This window comes from Charadrius vociferus, unplaced genomic scaffold, assembly GCF_000708025.1.
Source record: "Charadrius vociferus isolate BGI_N301 unplaced genomic scaffold, ASM70802v2 scaffold163, whole genome shotgun sequence".
NCBI classification, from domain to species: Eukaryota; Metazoa; Chordata; class Aves; order Charadriiformes; family Charadriidae; genus Charadrius; species Charadrius vociferus.
In genome coordinates this window covers 21215762-21242069 of record NW_009648332.1, presented here as the reverse complement: position 1 = coordinate 21242069, position 26308 = coordinate 21215762, and the positions used below count along the sequence as shown (strand labels likewise).

Sequence of the window (26308 nt, the reverse complement as noted above, 5' to 3'; positions counted from 1 at the left end):
CTACTCCATGACTGACAAGGAAAACACAAATGCTTTATTTCAAGTTTTTGTGATATTCTGTGTCACGTGACTTGAACTACAACAAAAAATGAGATAAATGGACTTTATGCAACACCACATCCTAGTAAAGAACATTTCACAAGAGAAAAGGAATAAAGACTCCCACTGAAAAGCTGCTGGTGTCAAATAATCATTTATTCTGCTGTTGTTGACTTGCCCCTGTCTAAATGACAGGGGCTTAGCTACCAACAGGAAACAATATTCCAACAAATGCTTGTGAAACCCTGTATAATTCTTGTCACAGCAAAAGCCTATGTGGAACTGTGTGCTTTTGGCATTAGTGTTCTTTTTCTCTCACACATACAGAAACAATAAATGAGGAAATATTTATGCTTATTAAGAAAGAAGGCTACTTTTTACAAACCTCCTTCCCAGCACATCAATGGATCTTAAACTGTGTGTCTGAAGTTTGGGTGAACTTCAGGGTTGATGTCACATATTGTGCTCAAAAGCTTTTTCATCATGCTCTCCATGTTCTTGTGGTAGCTGCTAGTGAGGTTTCGGACTGTTTCCTTCGTTTGCTCTTCTATTTTAGCAGAGAGGTTACCTTGGGAGCCCATCACCTGAAAAGCAGAAGTCCTCTGAGCAAAATAGAGACTTATATATGACTATGTTTATTGTACTCTTCTCCATAATCTAGCATAAACATAACACAAACATGTCACAGTGCTTCCTAACAGTAAGGGTATGATCTCGGTTGAACTGTAAGCAAAAAAACAGGATTAAAGGGAACTCTTTCATATGCTCATTAGCAATGGGAATTTCCCCATGTAACGCAAGCTTCCCAGCTTGCTGTGGGAACAACATTGTACATGTTTTGTCTTTTATATCGCTCATTTTAATTTGTTTTCTATTTTAATGACTAGTCAACTAAGTTCTATCACCAGTGTGCTTCGTTTGGCCTCACTGAGAATGAATGTGAGCGTGGCTAAGGAGCAAAACATGGCAAAGCCTTCCTGACAATGCATAATTACAGTTTCAGAGCACTTGAAATGTCTTCAGCAGTTAGTGATGTATAACCCTCAACAGGCCTCAGACAAGGTCTTTTAATGTTACATTTTCTTATCTGGCGAAATACCAGACAGCTTCTGGCACAGTTAATATCAGGACATTTGCTTAGAATTTAATTGACTCTAGACTAGCTGAACATTTTAGCAAGGTTATGTTATAAACAGATGCACACATTCCAAATCCGTGACTTTGCTCCCTCCTCCTCCACTACCCCAACATCCCTTGAATTCTTCCCTTACGGAAAAGTTCTTCAGATACCGGCAGAGAAATTGGTTTCCAGCTAAAGAATCTCATAGAGGAGAACAGAAGACATTTCTACTCTCTGACAGAGTAAGAAAGGAATAAGTAACAAATTCTTCTTGTTCCTGCCATGGTTCTCTGGGGTGGACTAGCAGCTGAAGCTAGTCTGTGATATTAGTGGGATACCTAAAGGATGACCAGAAACAAGGGAGGAGTCATTCGCTGCATTTTCAATGTGATTTCAGCCCAACTTAGCCCTTAAAAGAGGGAAAAGAAGCCGAGTCAAGATCTTTTTCAAAAATTACCTTTGCAATTCTATTTATAAGTACCTGGCAACGTAGTAAGAAGTTTTTCGGTAATCCAGGTGTAAGCCACTTTCCGATTTGGAAGGAATACAGGACGTAGACAGAATTGTAAATATCAGGAAAAGATTACAGTTTTCCACAGTAACTATTTTTAGCTGGTACTTTATTTTAGCTTTTAGAAAAGTTGTAGGGGTCTCATGTGAGAAAGATTGTACAGCTTATACCAGATTTATGAAGCTGATTTTTTCCACTGGGGAAAATAACTTCCTAGAGATCCCTGATGCTTGCATGTTATCCAGCTACTAAATACTTTTGAAAAGTATTATAATTTTAAGAAGAGACTCTGAAGTCTGCGAACCTCCTCTCTCAGTTCATGCTAATACTGCAACTTGAGATGATTCTTACTCTTCTATGTACTTTTTTCCCTCTTTTTCTGCTTCTGAATTTGAAAAGCTTTTACTTGTCAGAATGCAGACAATGGTCTGCTTAGTCTGTGATTTCTGCTGACCTTGAAGGTCTGTCCTTTATTTTGCCCATACTGCTTTTATGCTAATTTCATTCCAAAGTCGCTTAAATGTTACATTGACTTGGAAGACACAAAATTAAGAACTAGGCTGCACTTCTCCAGAGTTCAGTGATCTCAGACCCTGAGTACAAACACCACGAGCACTAGCAAAATTGGTTTGAGAGCTGGGCTTAAATTTAGTATATTTTGTAAAGAGATCTTGTGTATTGGGGCTCTAACCTCAAATTAATTGTTATGTTCTGTTGCTGCTGTTGTTCATTCTGGACTGATGTGGAACATCATGAGAAAATTTACTCCAGTTTGGATACAGCAACAAAAAGTAAGAGGAGGAATAGCATTAAATGAGACTGTGGCAAAGAATTAAAACCACTTGTGTCCAAACACCTGAGCCAGTAAAGTGAACTGGGCATCAGACTTCCCTCTGCACTGGCTTAGCTGCTACTCCTGACTGCCTTCCAGGCACAGGTTAATAATGATGACATTCGTCTGGGTAGATAAATGTTCGACATAATGGGGTCAGGGAATGTGAAGGAGGATTGCAATGATCTTGTACAACATGCTGTCGTTTGAGGAGCAATATGTGCTCTGTCCTGCTTGTGTGAAATGTTCAGTCGACAAACAGTGGCCTTTCCCCGCAGCTTTAATTATGTCTGTGATGAAAAAATTGAGTTCACACCAAAGCAACATCTTTTCTCTTGGGCTATTTCAGACCTAAAACAAGAAGTCTGGTTTGAATGAAAAGGTGGACAAATTTTAGAGGTGTTTTTACTTTATTTTAGTGTCAGTAAACATCTGAAATTGTACATATGAGACAATTCTACCTGGCCTGGCCGTGTGACAGTGTGTTTTGGGGGCTGGCAGTTTGTCTTAGAGACTTTGTGTGTATATCTGTTCCTAAGGCTTGTGATCTCTGCTGGAAAATGTTTTATGTGAAGCGTGACTGAAATGACAGGTTTGTAAAGCAGTTTTTATTTGACCTCTTTGACTTTTTTTTTTTTTTTTGTGGCTGCTTTTGTACATGTAGTTTCGTTGCCTTTGCACAAAACAAGCAGGGGAAAAAAACAAGAACAAAAATGTAAGAAGGTCACCAAGTAAAAAGAGAACGGTTTGTGAGCCTTCATGAAAATACTAGAGAAAACTGCAAGATGACACAAATGTATAAAATGTACTGTAATTCAGACATGAAAATAACAGCCAGACCACTTCTACTATGAAAACAGAGTGAAAAACTCCAAAGTTTTGGTGATTTCAGTTCATCAAGGGTGGAGTCTTATAAGCAGTCAAAAAAGTCAGCTAAAGTGGAACAGAAATAGAAACAAAGATTTTAAATCTTTGCTTTTACTGAAATATCCACCTCACTGAAACCTTCAGTTTCTAGACAGGAATGAGGTCTGTCTGGAGTTAAAGAAAGAGGACCCAAAGGTATTTTTCCTTAAGGGAGGTACGTCTTCGAAAGACAACCATGAAACATATACGAAATCTGGAAAATTTTAGTGCTGAAAGTCCACAACACCTTCTACAAATGCATTCGAAGCCTGTGAAGAAGTCAAAATGAAGCACGTACATGTAATATGTGATATCTCTCTGTTTAATCAGTATGATCACATTGGTTTGCAGAAGTCTCCACGTAACACTGTTTGAAATAATTTGTTTCACCATTGAGCAGATTGACACTACAAAAGAACATATGCAGGTTTCTTACTTACATTTGTTTGCTTGTTCCTGAATTCCTTCTCCCTCTGTAACCTGTAGTGGTCTATCTCAGCTATGGCTTCTTCTTTGGCCTGCTTCAGCCTCTTTTCCTTTCCTAATGGGGCAAGAAACAGGGGTTTGCTTCACACATGTCACTGTATCCCAAAAGATGAATCTCTCTAAATCAGAGGTGTTTTACATGGCATAGTAAACCGGACAAAGCTTCAAGCAAAGTCAGATGCAGCTTTATTTACACAAGAATGGTCAGAAGAGCTGAAGTGATTTAGGTAGGGTACTTTTTGATTGAAAGCCAGTTACACAGGTACCCATCTTCTGAGACCAACTCCCTGTTCAAAAGCAAACATCAAACAAAAAGCCTGTTGGTTTGCTAACAACACAAGTCTTTTTGCAACTACACATTTTCTCATAACATAAATGCTTTTTTTTTTGTTTTTTAATCACAGCTTGGTGTTTAAATAAATATCTATCTTTCCTTCATCAGCAATAGTAGCAGCCAGATAACAGATTTTAGTTGTCACTGATGGGAAAAGACGTTATTCTGTAAGATTTGCTGTATTGATTGGTTGCCAGCATCCCTTCATCCCACACCAACTGGATTCTGCTTACAGCTGGCAGACTTCCAAAGTACTGCAAGATATGTCTTAACCACTACCAAACTGAATTGCAACCTTCAGGCTTTGTCCTCTTCTCCCCCACCCTTTTCTCCTAACATTTGTTGAATGAAGAGGTGAATGATTAAGAGAAAAAGGACGTCAATGGTATTGTCTACGAATGCACAGAAAATGTGAAAGTGATTAAAAATTTTTTACATGAAGCAAGTGTTGAACGTGTCGTAACCACCCCATGGTGATACATCTGTCTGCTTGTTTAGAATAATTTCATTAAAGTTGCATGGATCTCCATAGGACTGTGCTACACTACTTTGTGAGGAAGAAGTCGCTAACTGACAGGGCTGTAAACCTCTTGTATTGAAAGGTGATATGTTATAGTTGAGGCACCTGGGCTGATGCTGATTTTCGGGGTCTCTTTCTGCTGTACAGCTAGAATTTTGGGAGTGGAAGGGGATAAGCTTGCTTCCTTTTCTTAACGGCAGACATGTCTTTAATGGCTGAAAAAGCTATTGGCTAGTTGCTTAAATTAGGATATCACAAGAATGAGAGAGAGGAGGCTAGGAAACTGAAAAAGGCATCTTGAACTGATGCGTGAAACATCCATTTATTTATTTACTTACTTACTGCAACTATGTTCTTAACATCACTAAGCAATATGAATACTCTTGTAAGGTTGGTTTTTGTTTTGTTTTTGTTTTTTTTTTTAAATCTTTCAATTCAAGCATGAAAGTTGAAAACAGTGCCTTTTCTGAAATCCCAAGGAACATTCTCCAACTAGGCTAGAAAGATGAGCATAAGTAATTCTGATTTATTTTCTCCAGGCTGCTCCATTGGATTGGTTACACCTGTGCGGGGCATCTGAAGCCTTATCAGGTGTGGCATATAGCTATCTGTTTCCAGTGAGCATGGCACGATGAGGAAGCTGAATCTTAGGAGTAAGACTGCTGTTTTTGATACATCTGAGATTCAACAAAGCCTGGGTAAAATGCCTGAACCAGCAGTAAATTATTTGCCCAGTTGATGGCTTCTCCTAGAGTTTTTATCTGCAGATGGGTGAGTAGAAGCAGAGAGATGTCTGAAATGTGAATTACCTTTTAAAGTCTTGGTTCCTGGACTGTTTGATTTTGTGCACATGCTTATTGTGGGATCTGGGATGTATATAAAGGTTTTTTACAGGAAGGAGCAACCTGGTGAGGAACTACATAGCGTTAGGAACTCTCAGTTCCACTACTGTGGTGTTCTCTTGTGTAGTTAATTATATTTTTTGGAGTCCTTCTGCTGCTGAGGCACTGTGCTTATGTATAAAGGGGCAGAGAGGCAGCCTAAAACCTAGCGTGCGCTTTCTCAGAGTTTGTATTTGTTTGGTAAGGCCTGATTCCCTCAGCTTCTGTCACTCAGTGTATGAAGTCTTGGGACCAGTATGTGTGAACTGACAGATTTGTGTACGAGCCTGACGTCAGTCTGGACAACAAAATTTGGACCCAGGTTTAGGTCTGTATTTTGAAGTTTCCCTTATTCTCCCCTCAGTTTGGAGCTGATCAGCCTTTTAAAGAGTCTTCCTCCAGGAGCAGAGCTGTGGGGTAATTCTCTGGAGCTGGAAGTTGCGGGGAGTGACTACAACGAAGCTCTGCCAATTTCACCAGCTGAGGAACTGGATCTCTATAGCAAATTAAATTATTTCAAAATCAGTGGGATTTTAATTTCAAATTCCATCTGGGGGGCCATCTGTAGTAAATATGTTGCATATTTGGCCATCGGATAGATAAATAAATCCATTTAAAATGCACAAAATGGAAAGAGATTAACTGTAAAACAACAGTTCATTTGCCTCTGACAATGTAGCTAGTGAACCAAAAAGTATATATATACATACATGTCAGCTCTTGACAGTGCACAGGAGTAAGCACAATACATAGGGTGTCACTGTAGGGTGGCAGCCATTTCATTTTTCCATGATGCCTTTAGGATTGGCACAGCAGGAACCTGCTGCTTCCTATTTAATTAAGTGGAAAAGCTGTGAGTAAATTACTGCTAGTTCAACAACGTTGTGGACAGAATCGGCAACTGCCAACATATGCGATAGTGCATATGCTGCACCTGATTGAGTAAAGCAGAAACTAGAGCTTAACCTGCTGTTTCACTAGAGACAAACCAAAATTAATTAATCAGTCTGTTATTAACCACTTGTCTGCTACCTTAGTTGTGCAATACGGGATTGCCTTTTCAAAGTCTTAACTGGTCTTCTGGATGGGATACTCTGCAGAGCGCAGCCGAGCTGGAATCAAACCTTACACACTGAAGGGTGGCAAAGCATCGAAATTCAGCCAAGATCATGCGAAAAGCGGGCAAGATATACAGGAGAATGGGCAAACCAACCTGTCCCTACGACATTTCCTCTAGGATCGTAATGGTGAGGTATGGGCAGCTCCAAGTTTGAAGAGACTTTTGCCCCGAAGGGTATGCTGTGGGGGCCAGGTTTGCTGCTCCCCCTGTGTCCCTGCTTCCCATCCTTGAAGATGAGGAGCAGCAAAGCCGATGTTCTATGCCTGGTTTCCTTGTCCACTGTTGTCCATGATTACAGTAGCTGACAGCCTATACGTTTCTAGGCGTCATGTTAAATTGGCCTAATCTTAACCAACTTTCTTAACCAACAAGTCAGCCCAGTAGTAGATTCTTTTATCTAACCTGGGAAGGTGTTATCAGCATGGAGAAAAGTTGTATTCTTCTTTCCAGGTATTTCTGTGATGTTAAAGAAATACCTAGATCTGGTTAGATCCAAAAGAACTGCTGAGTTTTTAGGTAGTTTGGGGTTTTTAGATGTTGCAAGAAAAAGACAGCAGAAAGCAAAAATGTTGCATTCTACTTTACTCCAACACTAAGTTACCTTACTTTCCAAAAACTGCCATGGTAAAATTGGCTTTTTGTTTTTAAACATATCATCTGAGCTTCTAGCTGAATTTCTGCATAGAAATCATGTCATATGAAGAAGTTGCCAAAATTAATCATATTTTCTTTAAATAGGACCATTTCAGTTGTTTTCAAGAGTGTTAAATTTGCTGCAAAATGGGATTTAGGGATGCTCATTTTGAGAAGACTATTTTGCACTTTCAATAAAATACAATAGAAGCAGTTGATCGGTATGTATAGTTTTTTCAGTAGATAAAAGACGTTCTGGATATTATCCAAGAAAGCGCCATGGATATAATTCTGCTTACAATATCTAATTTTGACTAACATTTGTTTTTAATCTGATTTCCTGAAGTCTTTCATCTGAGTTTTCATTTTATTAGACACTACAAATTCAAACCAAGATACAAAACTCTTTAGGAAAACTAGTTTTGCTACCCCCAGTGTTCATGGCGCTTTTGTTTCCCTTGTTTTACCCAAAAGGATTTTCGGGAATTGATGTCTTGGCTCTTACAATGTTTAGTTATTTCTGGGATCTGAATTATGCTTAAAGCAAAAATGATAGATAAAGCAGTGCTGTGTATAAAAAGCTAAAGGTTTGCAGACTGTTTTGGTTTATGTTTAATCAGTTTATTAGTTTCAGCCTTGCATGTGTGCATTTACCAACAAACCATTAATAATTTGTCAGGTATAAATTACATCAGCCAAAGATACAGTAAAGTTATTGCAAGCCAGAATAAAGGGTATTGAACAAGAATTATGAAAAAGTGCGAACAGAGGAGCTTTAGCACTATATTTTTGCTTTGCTTCATGTCTATAAATACAGTTTTATTTGCTAATTTTTCAGTTCTCCAAAGTGGATTTTGCATTGCAAACAGCTGCACATATGTCAGCAAAAACTCAGCCCATTATCTGTTTATATACAATATTATGTGTGTTCACGCTACATTTTGATCTGGTTATGTGAGTGTCAACTGTAAACACTGAAGGGTTTGTGTAAGGGTAGATTTGCTTATGACATTTCCTTGAAAATGGCTTTTCCTGGTTGTGTCCCATGTGTTCCTCTCATGTTACAATGTAAATAGAGTAGTTGGGCTCGTTAGTACAGTGGTGCCGTGCCATGGCTGTTTGGGGTGACAAAGGAGAGGTCATAGGTTTGATTTAGCAGGGAGGGGACAGCATTGGTACTCGCTGGACGGGTTCATTGCTCTCACTTGCAGCCCAGATCCACAGTGCCGGGCCCCGAGCAGAAGTTGCTGATCTGAACTGGTACCAGCTGGATCTGGGCTGGTGTTTCCTGGGGTGAAGCAGCATGTCCTCGCCTTGTTTCTCCGAATTATGTGTGCACAGGTTAACCGATTGCACTGGATATAATGGTTGCCTTTCGTGTATTTCCTTTTATTTTAGTTTTTACGCTCAGAGACACACTAAGCAATCCTTTATGCTGATCTAACTACAGAATCACTCTGGGGAAGAGACTATTTGAGTTATTCTGACTTGGCATAACTGGATTTGGTGTGAGAAGAATCCCTTTTGACCTTGTCCCAGAGTATTTAAGTTATGCTGGTATAGTCACATATCTAAGGTGGCGTAGTGACATTGCTATGAAAAATATTGAAATTAAGGACAAAATGGAAATGTGAAAGTTTTTATTTTGTAGATTGACTGCAAACTTATTGTCATGTTGCATATAATAATGATTTTCTAGGTATAATTATTCTGTTGGATTAGCTGTAATGCTTGGTTTATCACAAACCCCAGGGTGGAGTAGTCCTTATTAAAAACTGAATTGGAAACATTAAGGCCTGACCTTGTTTGTGTGATCCATGGGGTCTAAAATTCACAAGAGCTTTGCTGTTCACACCCTAGTAGAAACTGTTGGCAGTATTTAACATGAACAAAAAGATCCAACAAAGTCTTTAGGCTACAGATGAATATGCCACTTTAGCAGTTATTTGAACTTTTTGTGCTTGATCTGCTATACCTAGGAATAAAATCTCTTAGAAATGCTTGAGGTTTTTCATGGGATTGTACAGAGCTGCTGAGGCCTGAAGGGGCCTCTGGGGTCCACCCCAACGCCCTGCTCAGAGCAGGCTCAGCACGGGCAGCTTGATCAGGGCCGTATCCAGTGGGTTTTGAATGTCTTGGGATGGAGACTCCACAGCATTTCTGGGCAAGCCTGTTCCTGGGTTTGACCTCCCTCACAGTTGTCCTCTTATGTTTAAATTTATGCCATTGTCTTTTGCCCTTTCACTGGATACCACTGGAGTCTGGCTGTCTTTTACCCCTCTCCCACCTTTTTTTTTTTTTTTCCCAGATTTTTATGCATAAGAATTTTTTTTTTTCCTTCATAACTTTTAGAAAGGAAAAAAAAGTTTGGCTTTAAAAGTAATAGAGAATAATGTCATACTGATGAAATATTTTTACTCTAAATATTTTTACCGATAGCAAAATTCTTAATAGCTGTTTTTCTGTAGTTGCTGAATTAGTCCTACCTCAAGATTAATCCACTGGTAGGTGTAGGCAGTGGTTTATGTCAAGTTTCTGACCCAGAGGTGTCTGGAAGATGCTTTATCTGTAAGACGCCCTGTGCTTATCACAAGCACTCTGTGTGGGGCTGAGGTGATGACAGGGAAATGTGCTTTTTGCAGAGTTGAGTAAATGCACCTGTAACCATGTCTGGATTCCACAAGACACTTGACTTTAGTCATTACTTTTATGTTGTAATGGCGCTTTTCATTTTTTGAGTTTCTAAATTTATGAAAACTCTTTTTAACTGTTTGGTTTAGAAGAAGCAAATCTGCATTTTTTGGCTTTAAAAACAAAAGCAAACCAAACAAAAAAAAATTCAAAACCAAAAGTAGAGGGTAATGAATGCCAAGCTATCAGCTGAAGGCCTGACTCTGCAGCCTGTGTTCAGACCAAACCCCCACTCCCTCCACTGTGGGCTGTGCCTTTCCAGGTCATCCTCTTTCTCGCTGCTGGGATCAGTGCGTTTCCTCTGCCTCACGTGAGAAGGGAAGATCCATCCCACTGAGAGCACCTCATTTAATTGTAAAGGTTGAATCACTTAATTATTCCTTGCTTTCAGGCTTTCAAACAGCTTTTTATGGGTCTTGTCTTTTATGAAGATGGGAAATATTTTTTCCTCTCCCCCCCCTTGCTCCTTTCACAAGGCACCGACAGTGGCTGGCTGCTCAGGGAAGGGATATTGCCTTCCTACTTATTTCCTGTGTGCTGTTGTAGAAATTAACATATCACACTAATGATTATTGAACACACAGCAATGCTGATTTCTGTGTAGAAGGGTTATAGGAACTACAAAAATAATTTGTTAGTTTCTATGGAAAAGAAAATATATTCCTTCGTCACACTCATGCAGCGTATGACATCATCTTCGTGCTCAGTCCTGCAGGACAATGTTGTTTCCTGCTGCTGGTTCCCAAATCAAGATAACTCTATGAAACAGTGTTAATGTTTCACTGTCAATGTAGGTCAGTGACTTATGTGGTTGGTACCTACATTCAGGAGAATAAGGTCACCATATTTTGCATTAAATCACTGGGAGATGACTGCAGAAAATGAAGGAAATAGATAATGGAAAGACTGACAGGAGAATTATTTCTTTGAAATTATTCTAGCAGACACTTTCATTTTTATATTTGTTATTATTACTTTTTTGCTTATATTTGTCTAGAATAAAAATATATATATTTGTTATTATTGGATATCTGTGCATGCTTTACCCTGGGCATTTAGGCATTTAGCAAACGAGTTTTATTTCAAATTGAAGACTTAATCACTTGCTGATTGCTTGTACCCAGTAACAAGGCTTACATGGATGACCTATCACAGAACTGACAGTTCTTGTGATTGCACCCCGACTTTCATTACTATCATTTTGCTGAAGTCTTCCTTTGTTTTCATATAATTTTTTTGAAGCCCAGCTGACATTAGAAGGCAAGCTACTAGATTTTGTAAGTGAAGAGGAACACTGAAAAACTTATACCAGACCTGTAAAGAGAAATAGAGAGTTTGGAGTCTGGGCATCCAGAGCTGGCAGCCAGAGGCGTGTAGGCTTCTAGTTTAAATACCTAAGGAAGCCTGTAATGACATTATTGGCATTGAGATAAAGCAAGAATAAATCTAGCTGATGGAATGAATATAACAAAGAAAACCTTGTGTAATGTAATAAGGCACGTGCGCACATGCACAAGCACACGCGTGCACGCAGAATTCTAAGCAAACTCTGAATGTTCAGGTTTGGTTAAATGCCTGGCTGCAGTCAAGGCACAGCGCTAATGCAAGTGAGAAAAAAGAACAGCAGCAGCACAGCTGTGAGGTACACAGGTGAAATAATGTTGTTTTTCTGTGAGCCACTGTAATTCCAAAGATCTTGCAGTAGAAAACTGCAATAAAAGCAGGCCAGCTACTCACTTTTTTTGGCTTCCTCCAGTTTGTCCTTGGCACGTTTTTCTGCCTGCAGAAGCTGCTGGATTCCCTGAGACTGGCTGGTCATGCTGATTGCTGCCACCGCTGCACTTCTGCAGGGACCAGAGCTCAGAGGGAGTTTTATACAGCCGCCAGGCTCTTCCTTGTGCTTTTTGTTCTGTCTGTTATTACAACAGCCTTCCAGATTGCGCCAAACCAGCCGGCTCTGCCTGGATTGCTGCTAGGCAAAAAGGCCTGCCAGTGTAATCAGAAAAACACAGCAGCGAGGTCGAAAGGAATGTTCTCCCTTCCTCAGGGTCACCGAAAAGCTGAAGTATCCGATTAACACATTGGGAAAAGACAAGAAGAGCACTCCAAGTGGCTTGTGGTTTAATGGGGATTTTATTTTTTTTTAATCTTCTATTGCTGAAGCAGAATATAGTTAATCTTGTCAGAGGAACTAAGGAAAAAAGTTTGTTTCTTGGAATTTTCTCTTCATAAAACTTCCTATGAACGTGAAGAAACAGACTTGGTCAATGAGTAGTTTTGGTTGAACACGGTGAACTAGTTGTAGGTTTCTGTATGGTCTTACTTCTTAACACTATTTGTTAGAGTTTTTTCACTTTAAAAAGAAATCTTCATTGGAAATTAATTAATAGGAGACTAAAGTCTAAAAAAGGTATGTGATAGTTGAGGTGAGCTCTGTATTTTAATCTGCCACGAGGGAAATGAGTGCTCCGGTGGGAAGCTGTGGGATTAGCTCTAAGATACAGGCTCTGGGAAGGTATTACTGGTGGTCTAGGTCTTATTTTCAAATCTTACTAACACACGCAACAGTCAGACCAACGTGTGAGCGTGGCTGTAGATGCACATCCGCCACACAAATAAGCAGCACATTCATATTTTGAATCCCTGTGAAAAACTCACAACAAATCCCACTGTCAAAGGTACTTCAGCCATTGTGCAGGAGGGGGACATGTCAAGATGCGTAACTAAAATAGATTTATTTAAAAAAACCCTAAAATGCTTCATAGCATGAATAAAGCATATTTATTGCAAGTTCTCCTAACACAATTGTATCAGGACCAGAGATCACCTTCTGATGTAAGTGGGGTTTTCTGGCTGCAATTATTTATATATATATTTATACATGTATGTGTATATGTATGATTTCTGCATATATAAAATAACATATATATGTATAAATTATTTGGTGTTCTCTGCTAATGGCCTTTGCTGTAGGGCCCTTTCTTTTCTGGGTCTTCCTAGGGCAGCAGTGCCATGCTACTTGCTGCAAGGCTGTTACCTGGTCCTCATGAGGAAATGTGTACCCTTGTTAAGAAGGTTCCCGCTCTCCCCCCAGCCCCAGAGAGCTGCAGGCTTGAGGGGAAAATGGAGGGAGAAGCCTCTTGCCCTATTTTTGTCTTCAGCTGTGCTCTGAATGACAGTAGCACTGAGACTGAAAAGGAAGTTGTTTTGTTTTATAATTTGTGATATCATGGAGTCAAATTCCACCCAGGCTCCCTCTTGGGAATGTGCCTATTTCTTACAGCGTATTAGTCACCGAGTTTCTTCTTTCATCCAGAGACTGTGCAAGATGCTTCCTCATCTCCAGCACTGAAATCAGAGATCTGCTCTAGCTGCAAGAGAGCAGACATGGTGCTATTTTTAGAAGATTTTAATGCGTAGCCTTGAAGTTTATTTTATTCAGACATGTAAGAGGAAGTGATGATCAATTGTACAGCAAATGTGGAAACTGTAGGGTGAGGAAGCCCGTTGTGCCACTGGGGCTTAGCTCCAAATGATCTGACCGGCAAAGAAAAGCAGAAGTGGAAAATGAAAGTAAAAAATGATGAGATTTGGTTTACTTGGGGCAGGAAATTTGGGCTTAGAACTTTAAAGCAGCAGTTAGTTAAAAATTAAATAGGAAGTGGAAACGTCAGGCTTGTCTCAGATATCAAAAGTATATTCCAGGCAAAGGGTGTTGTCAAGCAAATCTCATTGCTACCAGAAATGTTAGAAAACTGTTAGCAAACTAAACTGTTTCAGAGTTTCTGGACTTGGCTGAAAGCATCAGGGGTCAGACCCTTTGATTTTTCAGAGCAGCTCTTAATGCTGCAATTATGCCACATGGGTCTCAGTAATGATCTGCATTTTAATATTTACAATCTGTTAATTTTAATTAATATTTCACAGAAAATAGTTCTATAAGATGAATTTTCATGGAAAAAATCCACCCTTGAACAGATTACAAAGCTCTTCCATTGTTAAAAAAATGATATATTTCTTAAGCAGATTGTTTGAGCAGCAGATGTCACAGTTCACGTATTTCAATGTTTTTCTGAATCAAAAAAAAAAATCACGGTTTATAATTTTCCTTGTAATTAGTTCATGTACAGTGTGGTGGAATGCCATGCTGGCGCTCCTCACAGTATCAGGCAGGTACTGGTACACCTCTGCAGGGGAGAACATGATAATTTATTTTGGCTGTTGCTTATACACATTTTGTTAAACTCCACACAAAGTTCTGCCACTTAGAACTAATTTCAAACCTCGTGTGATGATGACGGTGATGATCTCAGACTTTGTTGACATGGCACCTCTGTGTATCCCACCTCATGGATAATTCATTAAAATAAAGTAGGTTAAGCCACCAACTGACCAAACAGGCTCCTACTTCATCACACGAGCTAATAAGAAACTTCTCTGTGTCGTAGTTGCTGGCTTTCTTTCCAAGCCAGCTCCAGACTCATTTAATTAGAGAAGAGAAGCTGATGTGGTGACTGGTGATGGGGGCGAGGAGAGGTGTTACCAGAGGGAGAGAGGGCAGAGAGAAGTTTGGTGGTTTTTTTTGGTTTTTTTTTTTGTTTTTTTTTTTTTTTTAAAGACTCCTCCCTTTTCTTCTTGACATCTCATCCAGCTATCTCAGTCCCCAGAACTTCCTGAGCCTTCTCTGGTTATCCCCACTGACAGAAGGGGAAAACTGGGCTCAATTCTGGCATTCTCGCTGCCCCAAAGCAAAGCCGTGGAGCGAGGAAGTGAAGAGTCTTACAAGGGATGAGAGGCTCTGAGCTCCTCCCCTGCTCATCCACAGCTTAACCAGCAGAAACACTCCAAATCAGGCATTTCTAGTTTAGATGGAGGCTGTGCAGCTGCTGCATTCTCTCTGCAGGGGGAAGGTCAGGGCCAGTGGGTAAGTTGACCCCAGGTAGTTCAGATTATTTTATTTGGAAAAAAAGTCTGCTTGCTGTTAGTCAGATTGAGCCTTGCCCTGCATGAATATAACAACTTCTCACTCTTGTCTACCACTGAGGAGCAAAGGCAGTGCTGTGGCATCCTTTTATTGTGGTTTAAGCATGCACAGGCCCTTCTGTATGTAGGAGGGCAGCAGGCAGTTTCCGCTGAAATATGTTCAAGTTGAAGGTCTCCCATGCGCTGCCTCTGTGGCTGTATTTCCCAAAGCACACACAGGTTTTTTTAATCACTTTTTTTATTACAAAAAAATTTCTTTCCAAAGAGCTGCTATGACTATTAAGTAGTACGCTTTGTTCAGGCTACGGCTTCAAAGAGGTGACATTGATTCAATGATAAAGCGTTAAAATCAGCAGCACGTCAGGCAGGGCAGCTGGCACGGATGCTTTTGTGTGTCAGTGCGCGCCTCTTGTTTTGTTGCTCTAGAAAGGCCTAAGTAAGGAAAAGCAGGGTGCACACCTGCGTAGCTTCCTACGTTGCTGGGGGTACTGCTTTTCTGGTGAAAATGGAGCACCTTCAAAAGGAGTAAGATCTATCATGTTGAGAAAGAGTATTGGGCTCCTGTCAGCATAATGTCAAAAGGTCTTAATGCATAAATTAAAATGTATACAGTGAAAATCATCACACATTTCTCAAATCGTGGCTTTTTCTCTCTGAATTAAAAAACCCATGTTTGCTTCTATTAAAAGAAAAATAGTTATGAACTTTGTACTGAAGTTGTAATTATGCCTGCAAGCTAGGATTCTCGCTACAGTTTTCTGACAGTGACATTCTTACTCTGTTGACATCGGCATGGTTGATCTCGGCAGCCTGAACTTCACTCAGAGGCCTGAAAAATATGGGAACAAATAGGTAAGCAAAGATGAATGAATATTAAAATATTGCCAGAGTCAGGTTGCTGCCATAACGTCTGGGTGAGCTTATTGACTGCTGGCCAAATCTGTCGACACAGTCCCAGCCTCAGCTGGCATAGCAGTCTGCCTACCCTGTATCGAACACCTACCTGTAAACCAACTCTTATTTTTTCCTAAATTTGGCCTGCGTCTAGATATGAGTAATTATGTTTGCAATATAGTTGGTTTGGCATTCAGAAAAAGCTAGTGTATTTAATATTTTTTTTTTCTAAAAATCTCTTCATTTCAGGAGAAAAATTAAGAAAAAGATATGCATGGTTTTTTTTGTTTTGTTTTGTTTTTTTTTTCCCCTGCTACCCATGCGATAATTCAGGTAAACCAAATAATAAAAAAAACGGGCGGGAGCGGCAAAAAAGTGCCATAATCTCTAACACTTCCAGGTTAATTTATAACTTGACCATCAGTATGCTTGTGATTATTTCCAGTTCTCAGTGTGTGGTGTGTTCACTCCAGCCAGCAGTTTGCTCACTGCCCCAGGGTGGCATAGGGGAGAGACTCAAAAGAGCAAAAGCAAGACAACTTGTGGGTCAAGATAAAAGCAGCTTAAAAAGTGAGGAGGAGGTGTGGGGGGAGGCAAGGTGATGAAAAGGCAGTCTCTCATCACCTCCCACAAGCAGACCGATCCCCAGTCAGCCTCCAAATAGTGGCTGCTCTGGAAAGACCGAATGCCTGGTTTTATCGCTAAGCCTGGCATTGCGCGGCGTGCAATATCTTTTTGGTCAGTCTGGGTTGCTGTCCTGGCTGTGTCCCCTCCCAGCCTCTTGCCCCCACCAGCCTGCTCCTTTGAGGGGGGCAGAGTGAGGAACAGAGGAAGCCTTGACACCCTGCAAGCACTGTTCAGCAGCACTTAAAACATCGGTGTGCTATCAATGCAATTTTAGTCACAAGCCCACAAGGTGTGGGCTGCGATGAAGCAATTAACTCCATCCTAGCCAGACCCAGCACGTGACATTTCATTTCAAATAATGTTTCCTCTTTTTTTTTTTTTTTTTCCTTTTCCCAGTGCAGCCATTTGCTATCTTCTTTCCCATTCTTCTGCACAAAGAGCGTGCCTCTTCCCTTATTACATCCTTTTGATGATTTTTAGTGTTGCTGCCTTCCCCAAAAGAAGTTTGCAGCCTCCTCAGTGTATGTGTGAAGGCAGGCAGGGAGGGGAGGGGAAGTGGGGAGTCGTGTAAGTGTATTTTGAACTATGTAGGCTAACCAACAGCTCACATCCATGTCACAGCCCAGCATTCACTTGAACAAAAGCAAATGTAGTATATCAGTATATCCTTGAGTGCTGTCTCAAATTAGATTTACTAAAATCAGCAAAGATACCACAGAGAAAATAGTTCAACTTTGCAGCCTAGAGGAGCTGAACCTGTAGTCCTGTATACTGTATTTATGTGCTTTGTATGTAGCTCAAGGTCGTTTAACCAACTTGCTGACCTTTGACAAAATCTTAATTTTCTACTCAGTCATTTCATTGTATTTCATTCCAGCTCTGAGCAAAGGCAGCTTAAACTGAAAGTGAATAAAAGGAATAAGAATAATTTCCTTTCTTCTAGTGAAAATACCAATACTACAATAGAAAAAAGGAAAGTTTTTGGTTTTTCTTTTTTTTAGTCCTCATAAACCCGGTGATTATTTGGAGAGGTAATACCGAAAACCTGGGGTGGAAAAACGATGAATAGTGGCAATCTGTCTTTAAGACCAGAGTAGATTTTGCCCTAGTTAAGCTAGTCCCTGTAAAATTTCCTGAAATTATTCCTGATACAAAATAAGGAGAAAAACACCCCCATCACGTTCATAATTGTAAGACCTGCTCTGCTTTTGAATTAGTGTTCCTAAACTGAGAAACATGTACTTAAGCTAGTACATGTGTGTGTGCAGAAGTGTGTGTTTGTGCCTTGAGATTTAAAATCTCTATTTCTTTCCTTTCCAGTGCCTTCTAGGATTTTTGGTTTAATTAAAAAACAAAACAAAACAAAAAAGAACTTACCCTCCCTTCATAAAAGAAATCAGAACATTAACTAATTTTAGCCGATTCACCACTTTACATCATGTTTCCAGTATTTCTGTTCTCTGTTTCTCTCGCTCCTCACGTGGTTGCAAGAGTAGCAAGTCTTGCATGTCAGGCAGTTCCTCATCTTAGAGGAGGAAGGACTTTTCTTGTTAAGCCTTCATGCAGTAAACACACCTTTTTTTAAAAGTTTTTTAGCCAGTGCCTCAGTAACCCATAGGGGTTTGAGTTCTGCTTTGCAGAAAGTAATTCTGCAGGTGAGGATCTCCGTATGTTTTATGTAAAGCACTTGTCCCTCTTATGAGCTTGAAAAAAAGGTCATCAAAATTCACCATTAATTTTGCTTTTCTTTCGAACGCTTCACTTGCAAGTAATTTCAGAGCTTAGCTAAACTAAGCACAGTTATAGCACGTTGAATGTGTCCTGACTTCTAGTGTCAGACTTTAAAAGCTGGTTGATTTATGCCGCTACATTCAGAGCGTAAGAAATGCCAGTGAGTCTGTGCACAACACGCTTCACGTTTTCCTACCTTGAGGAATTTTGTTGCTTTATCCAGCAAGGACATGTATCTAAGGCCTTCCTGATAGATTTTCCTGATATTTTCTGGGCTGCCACTGCAAAAATCGCATCAGGTTATTTTTCTCTAAGCCAGCTCTGGTGAATATTTTGGGCAATGGCACAATGCATCACCAGCCATTCAGTGTTTCTAATTGAGTACTATTATTTTTAAAGCATTACTGTATGCATATAGTACTCTTCAAGATGCAAATACTACAGCAGAACTTTTGAAGGAAAACATGGGAACCACAATCAGAGGATTAGAGCTAGCTAATGCGTACAGCTGATGGAGAAGCAGCACTGTGCCTGGGTGTGAGGCCTTGCACATTGAACCTCTTCAGAGAAGAGCAAAGAAGCTGGGGAAGGGTCTAGAGCACAGGTCTTATGAGGAGCGGCTGAGGGAACTGGGGTTGTTTAGCCTGGAGAAAAGGAGGCTGAGGGGTAGACCTTATCGCTGTCTATAATTACCTGAAAAGAGGTTGTAGCAAGGTGGGGGTCAGTTTCTTCTCCGAAGTAACAAGTGACAGGATAAGAGGAAATGGCCTCAAGTTACGCTAGGGTAGGTTTAGATTGGATATTAGGAAAAACTCCTTCACAGAAAGGGTTGTCATGCATTGGAACAGGCTGCCCAGGGAAGTGGTTAAGTCACCATCCCTGGAGGTATTTAAGACATGTAGATATATTGCGAGGGGCATGGTTTAGTGGTAACCTGGCAGTGTTAGGTTAACAGTTGGACTTGGTGATCTTAAAGGTCTCTTCTAACTATAATGCTTCTATGAAGCCATTGCCGCTGGATCCAAAGGCCACCACGTAGATTATCTGCTCTCCATTAAACGCAGGAGAAGACTAGTCTCACAGTAAAGCTTGGGGCCCAGCAGAGATCCCCCCTTCTCCTTGTGCTGTTTGTGCCTCCCACAGCCACTAGCTGCCTGCTAGTCAGCCTGGGCTAACCTGACGGGGAGGAAGGTGTGATGTGAGGGAGCAAGACATGGGGTTATGGGCCTACTCTGAGGGAGCAGGATTGGGATGGGAAGATGAAGCTGGTGGGAGCCAGCTCCAGAGAAGTTGGGGCCCTCATAACTTTTCAGAGAAAGAGTGAGACTCAGCTCTAAACTGTGCTTTTGGCCTAGTTATGTTTGAGATGGTCCCTAGCGTGGGATGGAAAATAACAGAAGTGGTGATCCAGAGGTAGGTGAAAGATGATGTGTATCATTGTCCTGGAAGCGTCACAGACTGAAAAGGTACATTTCTAACAGGAGTTGTGGTTTTAATGGTGGATTTTGGAGTAGAGGCCACCATGGAAGAGCTCCTCGTATGTCTCCCTCACAGCTCCTGTGTGAGGATGTTGGCTCTGTATTTCTGTGGTTCTTGCACAGAAGTTTTATGGGTCAAAACTTTGCCTGGGAGATGCAAATAACAGAGAGGAACAAAGTATTGTACAGTAGGGAAATTTTTGGAAGTTCCTTTTCTACCCACAGGGAGTATTTTCTGGCCCTGTGGAGAGCCACGAGATTTCTGGTATCACGCACCATTTAAAAGGGTGATGTCTGACCACTGATTGTGCTGTTTGGAAGTCATCACAAGAGCAAGGTGGACTTTTTTTTTTTAAAATAATTATTTCTTTTAAAAAATAATTATATTTTTAAATATACAATGGGATATCATTGACATGCAGTTAAAGTTAATATGAAAAGTTTTCTATAGTAAATATATCATCAGACAAGCTGCTGGAAATGACAACACAGACAAAATATTATCAATAATAATTTGATTTTATTGATCAATTTATTATAGGACTAAGCAGCTGCCTAATTTATCTTTGAGGAGATGAATTGAGCAGCTGCTGGAAAAAGAATTGGAATTAGACTACTATGAAAGCAGGAAACTATTCTCTGTGTTTCTGTGTGAGGATATTGTGAATATTTGCATTGCTTTTTTTTTGGCACTATGGAAGCAGCATGGATTAAATCTCCTCTTACAGAGCATGGCACAGGCTGTAATAGAAGTCTCTCAAAAGGAAAAAAAAAATTCTTTGAAAAACCTCAAAAGATACATTAAAAAAGAAGCTTCATGCTTATGGTAAGGGAACGCCTGATCAAAGGCTACGCAATATTGGCTCTCAAAACCCTCTTGAAATTAAATTAAATCCATTGAAATTCTTAGTAAAGACCTGAAAAGTAATAGCTTTTATTCTGTCAGTGTGCCCTACTGGATCTTTTCCTTCCAAGCCACCTGAGATTTTCCTCTTAGTAGCAGAGATGATTGTAGATATGTGTCCTAGAATTCAGAATATTACAGTAGTTCAGCAGTCCATTTCACTTCTCCCCCTTTTCTAGGAAGGGGTGAACACCTTACGCCAAAGTATTGAGAATGTCAGAAATTATTCTTTTTCTGCCTCTTTCTGACCACTTGACTCTTTCTTGCCTTCAGAACAAAAACAACTCTGGCTTTATGAAATAGCCTGTGATAGTACAGAGAGCAGCACATGCATTTTGTAGGTGCCAGCAGCTCCCTCTCAGAGTTGACTGTCCAGAGCCTCATGTTCAGGACGACCTTCAGGCAGGCTTCTGCATCCACCTGCATGTGTGGCACTGCCAGCGTTTTCGCTTGCTCCTACAGCTGTGTTTTGATGAATCCCACCTGAGAAGGAGGGGGATAGAAAGGGTGATGAAAAGACAGGGCTTTCACCTTGTGAGGTAGGGGTGCAGGGGGAAGCACTTACCTGCGTACATCAAATAACGTGTTGTGTAACAGCGTCAAGCTTTTTGGATGTTGTACAAACTAACTCAACAGGTTGATTTATTTTTAAAAACGTGTGCACGATGTCCAGAAAAAAGCAAGAATATGTGTTATTACACTGGGGATTGTTTTGAAGCATTACAGGTAGAACACTATCATTTCCCTGTAATTTCCCAGTATAAATTACCTTCTCTCATTGTAATATCTTTGATATCAGTGTTTTCTTCTGACCCTCTCGCGTTTCTGTTTTCTTTGCAGTTCTACGGTACGTGAAACGCTTGTTATTACAGCAAAGATGATACTGAAGAAATAACAAGGCTCTACAGCACAGAAAGTTGTGTCAATAGGTATGTGAATTAAAGGGTGGGAGGGGAGCTGGCGGTAAGAAGTTCAGAAACCTGACGCTTTACAGTAACTTTGACTTCCTCTATACAAATTTTTGCTGTTTTGAAGTTTGCAGATTAAAAATATAAAGGGATGACTTGGTTATGGGAACTTTCCCCCTCCTCAGACCGTATCTGATAGGCTTGTTACCAACAAACCAAAGGTTTGTGTGAAAATATTCTTATGCCTGTGGCTAGATGTATGTTGTGCTGTTATTGGGCTCACAAATCTTAGTCACATTTTAACATGTTCCCTTGTCAAAGAATCTATGTTTACATTAGAAAACAGACCTGAAAAATAATTTTGCAAGGGAAATGCTCAGAGTTCTCTGCAGGGATACTATTTGAGCATATTGAATCCTACCAGCATTTGAGGATGAAGATCCTTTAGTTCATTGTCTACCAGCAGTTTGCTTGAGCTCTGAAGGAGCAGATTAGTGGTGCAGCAAAGAGGTATCCTCGGTCTCCAGAGGTAAGAACTATGGGTGCTATGGCATGACAGGACCTCTACCACATGGTCTACGGAGAGCCCATCTGTATCCTGGTCTAGAGAGGATCCAGAGATGACCCAGTCTTTTCCTGTACTGCATGATGTCTTTCGTGTTGTCCAACAGCTGCAGGCAGCAATGGGGAAAAAGCAGTGCACTCACATTACTTCAATATGATTGAAGTTTCATTTCTTCTGCATATATCTAGTCTCCAAATGCTGCCTAGAGTTAGTGTTCTCTACCTTGCACTAATATTGATGTGGGAAAATGGCTAGGCCTGGGAGGCCATATTTCCTCCTATGAAATCACCAAGAGCTCAGTTAAACGTTTTCAAGTCTACATTTTTCGGTAATGTTACCAAGTCACAGCCTCTGCACAGAAACCTTGAAGTAGCAGACTGAAATTTGAGCAAACAAAAGTCTAAGTATTGGGAAATGGTGGGAAGATTTCATTGTGTTTACTGCGGTGATTACACAGACTCTTAATGCTCAGAGTTTTAGCAGAATGTGAGTGGCAGTAGGCACTGTGTTTGGACAAAACCCTCACATTAAAAAAAAAAAAAAAGAAGTTTCCAAGCAGAAATACTTCAGATTCACATAAGAATGGAATGACTGGGGTGGAAAAAGCCAGTTAGGGTCACTCCAGAGTGGCATAAATGAAAAATCTTTTCTTCATTTTGAAATCATAAAGTAAAAAATTTCTTCTTCATAGACTATTCATTCCAGAGGCAGGGTTATTTGTTCTGGTTGTTTGTTTTCTAGTGAAATGCCATAAGTTTTAAAAGCCTTTTTTTTGTGCTATCTTGAAGTTCCTCTGCTGTCTTTATATTATGATCCGTGGTATCATTATTGATAAAATAATGGTTTCAGAAATATATACTTTCTTTTTTGGAAACAAAAAAAATACTGTAAATAGTTTTGTCTCCAAAACACCATATCCAATAGGGAATATCTATATTTAGCTATCCAGAAATCAAAAGAGCAAATTGAAGTTTTTATGGGAAAAAAAAAAAAAAAAGAAAAGCATAGTATTAATTATGGAGGACAGGTGTTTCAGAAAAAAAAAAATTAAGGTGCCCCAAACAAACTTAATGCACAATTCTGTAAACTGCTTTCAGCTATAGCTCTGTATGCAAATCTATAAGCTTTAGATAGTAAAAGAAAGCTGTATTCAGTTACTGATTCATAACCATTAGAATTCCCCATCCAAGTGTCCACAAGAAGTAATGTCACTTCAGAGTCCTAGCATTTCAGAGTTAACTTGTTAATTATACGGAGAATAACTAGGAGTTACTTATGTATGTAATCTTCTTAGCTATGTAGATATTTGCAATTACAGAACCTTGATTGTTTCATAGCATTTGTATGCTGGGCATGATGTATAGAAAAACAGATTCTTCTATTTTTGTTCTTCAAATACACAACATATTTTTAAACAGTATGAAGCGTTAAACTAGTGTAAGCAATTTAGTGGGAATGGACTGATGGTTAGTAATATTTTTAAATTATTTAAGATAGTTAAAAAAATGAATCAATTTTTAATTGATTAGTTAAAAATTCATAGTTACTAAAGGAAGTGAATGGGAATGAATGCAGATATTGGGTAGCTTTTTCTTACTTTTTAGGTGTTCTTGCCACATTGGAAAGCATTGCCAGTTTAAAATATAAAATACATTATTGTGTGTAGGCTGAATGATACTTCTGTATTTACAGTAGTGGGAAGAGATTCCCTTGATGAAATCTAGAGAGCTGCTGTACAAAAATATCAGACACTTGTTCTACCATGTTTTGCAGTGTGGAATTTTTTTTGGTCCTCACTGGCAGCTATGGATCGGGAAAGAATTTTCAGTGGTGGTTGGTATGTAACCACATTGGTGTGTACAAATGCACTCACATGTTGATGAAAACCTCTACCTGTTCTGCTCTGTGCTGCAAAAATAGTTTTAAAATCTCTCCCCCTTTCCCTGATGCATCTTAGGGCTAATTCCAGAGATAAAGAGAAACACAAATGTGGGATGCAGAAGGCAGAAGTATTTATGTATAAACCAGAAGGGGGAAAAAAAGTTTTTAAAAGAACCAAAAATAAATGCAATGATCACTTTGAATTGCCTAACTAGACACTACTGCTTATCTGTATCTTTTGTCTTTTCTACCATTCTCTTCCTTAAATATAGTTTTAATATGTTCACAAAGTTGATTTGAAACATGCATCAATAGGAGACTATAGAGCACTATCTCAGGAAACTATTAGCTAATGACACCAAAGAGCATGTAGGTTTCAATGTGTTATGACTAAAAATAAGGAGGGTTTAATCTGGATAGCTATATGTGGAATGAAGTTTGTGTGTATACATGTGCATATATGTGTCTGGATAGACACATATAGATAGTTATATAAATGTCAGCAATAGTGTGAAAATTTCAAAGCTTCTCAAATACTGTAATAGGTTTCTAGTGTTTATTGGGTGCATTTTAAATGCAGTTTTCCTTTCCATATGGACTGCATTTTCAAGCTCCTTTTCTTTCTGCCCTTCACCTCATTGGAGTATTCATTTTCTTTGTGAAGAAGACCAGCAGGAGGTCTGTAAAATGACCCTTTTTATTTTAGTAAGGACTACAGGATTTGGCCTATAGTTTTAGTGTAGATGAAAGAAATAATGGATTTCTTTGAAAAAACAAGGAAAATCAGGACCATTTTGTTCAGTGCTACACCACTGTTTCCAGTAATTGCCTTGTACAGTTTGCAAGTCTTTCCACTTTATGTAAATACATTAACTTCTGAAAAAATCCCTTATAGCTGTGAGGTGGGGCCTTTTGAAGGAGGTGTTCTTTTGAAGGTTTGTGGGTCTCTTAAACACACACTTTTTCTTCAAAGTAAATCTTGTAGACTCCCTGTCACAAATCCTTCTTGTTAGGAATTCTGCTTGAAGAACTGTTTGAATTTCAATATCAGGTATTTCAAACAAATACATCTAATGCCTCAATACATTTTTTCTTATGGTCAGTCAGTGGCCCTAAATAAGAAAGAGAACCACTGATAATTTGAAATCTATTTCTAGCAGACCTTTGAAGAAAAAAAAAAAAAAATCTGAGGTTTTTATAGTTACTCCTAGAAGCTAAGAAAGGGAAAGTAACTGTAAAGTAAACTTTCAATTTTTGAAGCTGTTGAAATAAAAAAAAACAACCCAAACCAAATTTCAGAAACTGGCTCCTCGCCCCTTGGTGAGCACTTGGTGAAATTCTTCTGGTTCATATTTATGCAATGGTGTTACAGAGTTACAGAATAACCTAGGTTAACAAAGTTCTCAGGACACCGTCTGCTGTATCCCTTGCTTAGAGAAGAGCTTACTTCAATGTTAGTTGCTCACAGCCTTTTCTAATTGAGTTTTGACTCTGAGGATGGATGCTCCACAGCTGCTCTGGGCAGTTCATTCCACTGGGTTACTGTCTCTGTGAAATTTTGTTTCTTAATAAAGAGTCATAACTTGGTTCTATGCAATTGCTGCCTGTTGTTCCTCATCTTTTCATTTGCACCTCTGAGTAGCATTTGACTCTGTCTTCTTTATAACCACCCACCAGCTCGTTGAAGACAGCAATAACATCCCCTTGAGCTTTTTTTTTGGTCTAGACTGACAAACTTAGTTTTCTCATTCTCTGCTGCTTCATCATGTGCTCCAATTCCCTATACTTTTATAAATAAGATAAATGAGAGGTGCAAAACTCAGTAACAGAAAACAATGCAATAACATATAGGCTGGTTTTTGTCTTAAATGCTAAATAGAGGAATTAATTCATTGGAAGCATGTCTGTCTTTATCAGTTTAAGCTGTCAAATGAGTAAGTTGTATGTAAGTTTTCTGTACTGAAATCCTATTCTAGCTGATTTTATTGATTGCAGGACAAGGGGTCTGTTTTACACATTATGCAGGAGTGAGGCCATAAAGTTTTAAAGCATTTACCTCTGAATTTCTTTCTGTAGCTAAGAATGGCTATTTTGTTTAATATAATTTTGAAAATTCCGACATGCTATAGTGCAAAGCATTTTGTTGGCTGCAAACACAGAAAGAGAAAAGGTACTTGTAAAGTTTGGATATGGAGATAGAGAATATCATAATCTCAAGAAAGCTTTGTAGTAAAAGCTGGAAGTTTTGCTCAGTGTCTCTATGC

General features: G+C 39.5%; 1 protein-coding gene across 1 annotated transcript; it reads right to left on the bottom strand.

The window, feature by feature from the left end:
- Nucleotides 1–449: 449 nt before the first annotated feature.
- ATP6V1G3 (ATPase, H+ transporting, lysosomal 13kDa, V1 subunit G3) lies at nucleotides 450–11892 on the bottom strand. The gene is made up of 3 exons (XM_009884928.1): nucleotides 11811–11892; nucleotides 3849–3949; nucleotides 450–623 (listed from the first exon to the last, which is right to left on the bottom strand). Exons 1-3 carry the CDS (start codon nucleotides 11890–11892, stop codon nucleotides 450–452), a joined length of 357 nt encoding a protein of 118 aa, XP_009883230.1.
- Between the last annotated feature and the right edge of the window lie 14416 nt (nucleotides 11893–26308).

What these genes read in the sequence shown, in the direction of transcription:
- ATP6V1G3 (XM_009884928.1), bottom strand. Translation starts at nt 11,892, where the DNA reads ATGACCAGCCAGTCTCAGGGAATCCAGCAGCTTCTGCAGGCAGAAAAA. An exon ending in ACTGGAGGAAGCCAAAAAAA is followed by an intron (nt 3,950 to 11,810) that starts GTGAGTAGCTGG and finishes TTGCCCCATTAG; the next exon opens with GAAAGGAAAAGAGGCTGAAG. An exon ending in TCAGGAACAAGCAAACAAAT is followed by an intron (nt 624 to 3,848) that starts GTAAGTAAGAAA and finishes TCTGCTTTTCAG; the next exon opens with GTGATGGGCTCCCAAGGTAA.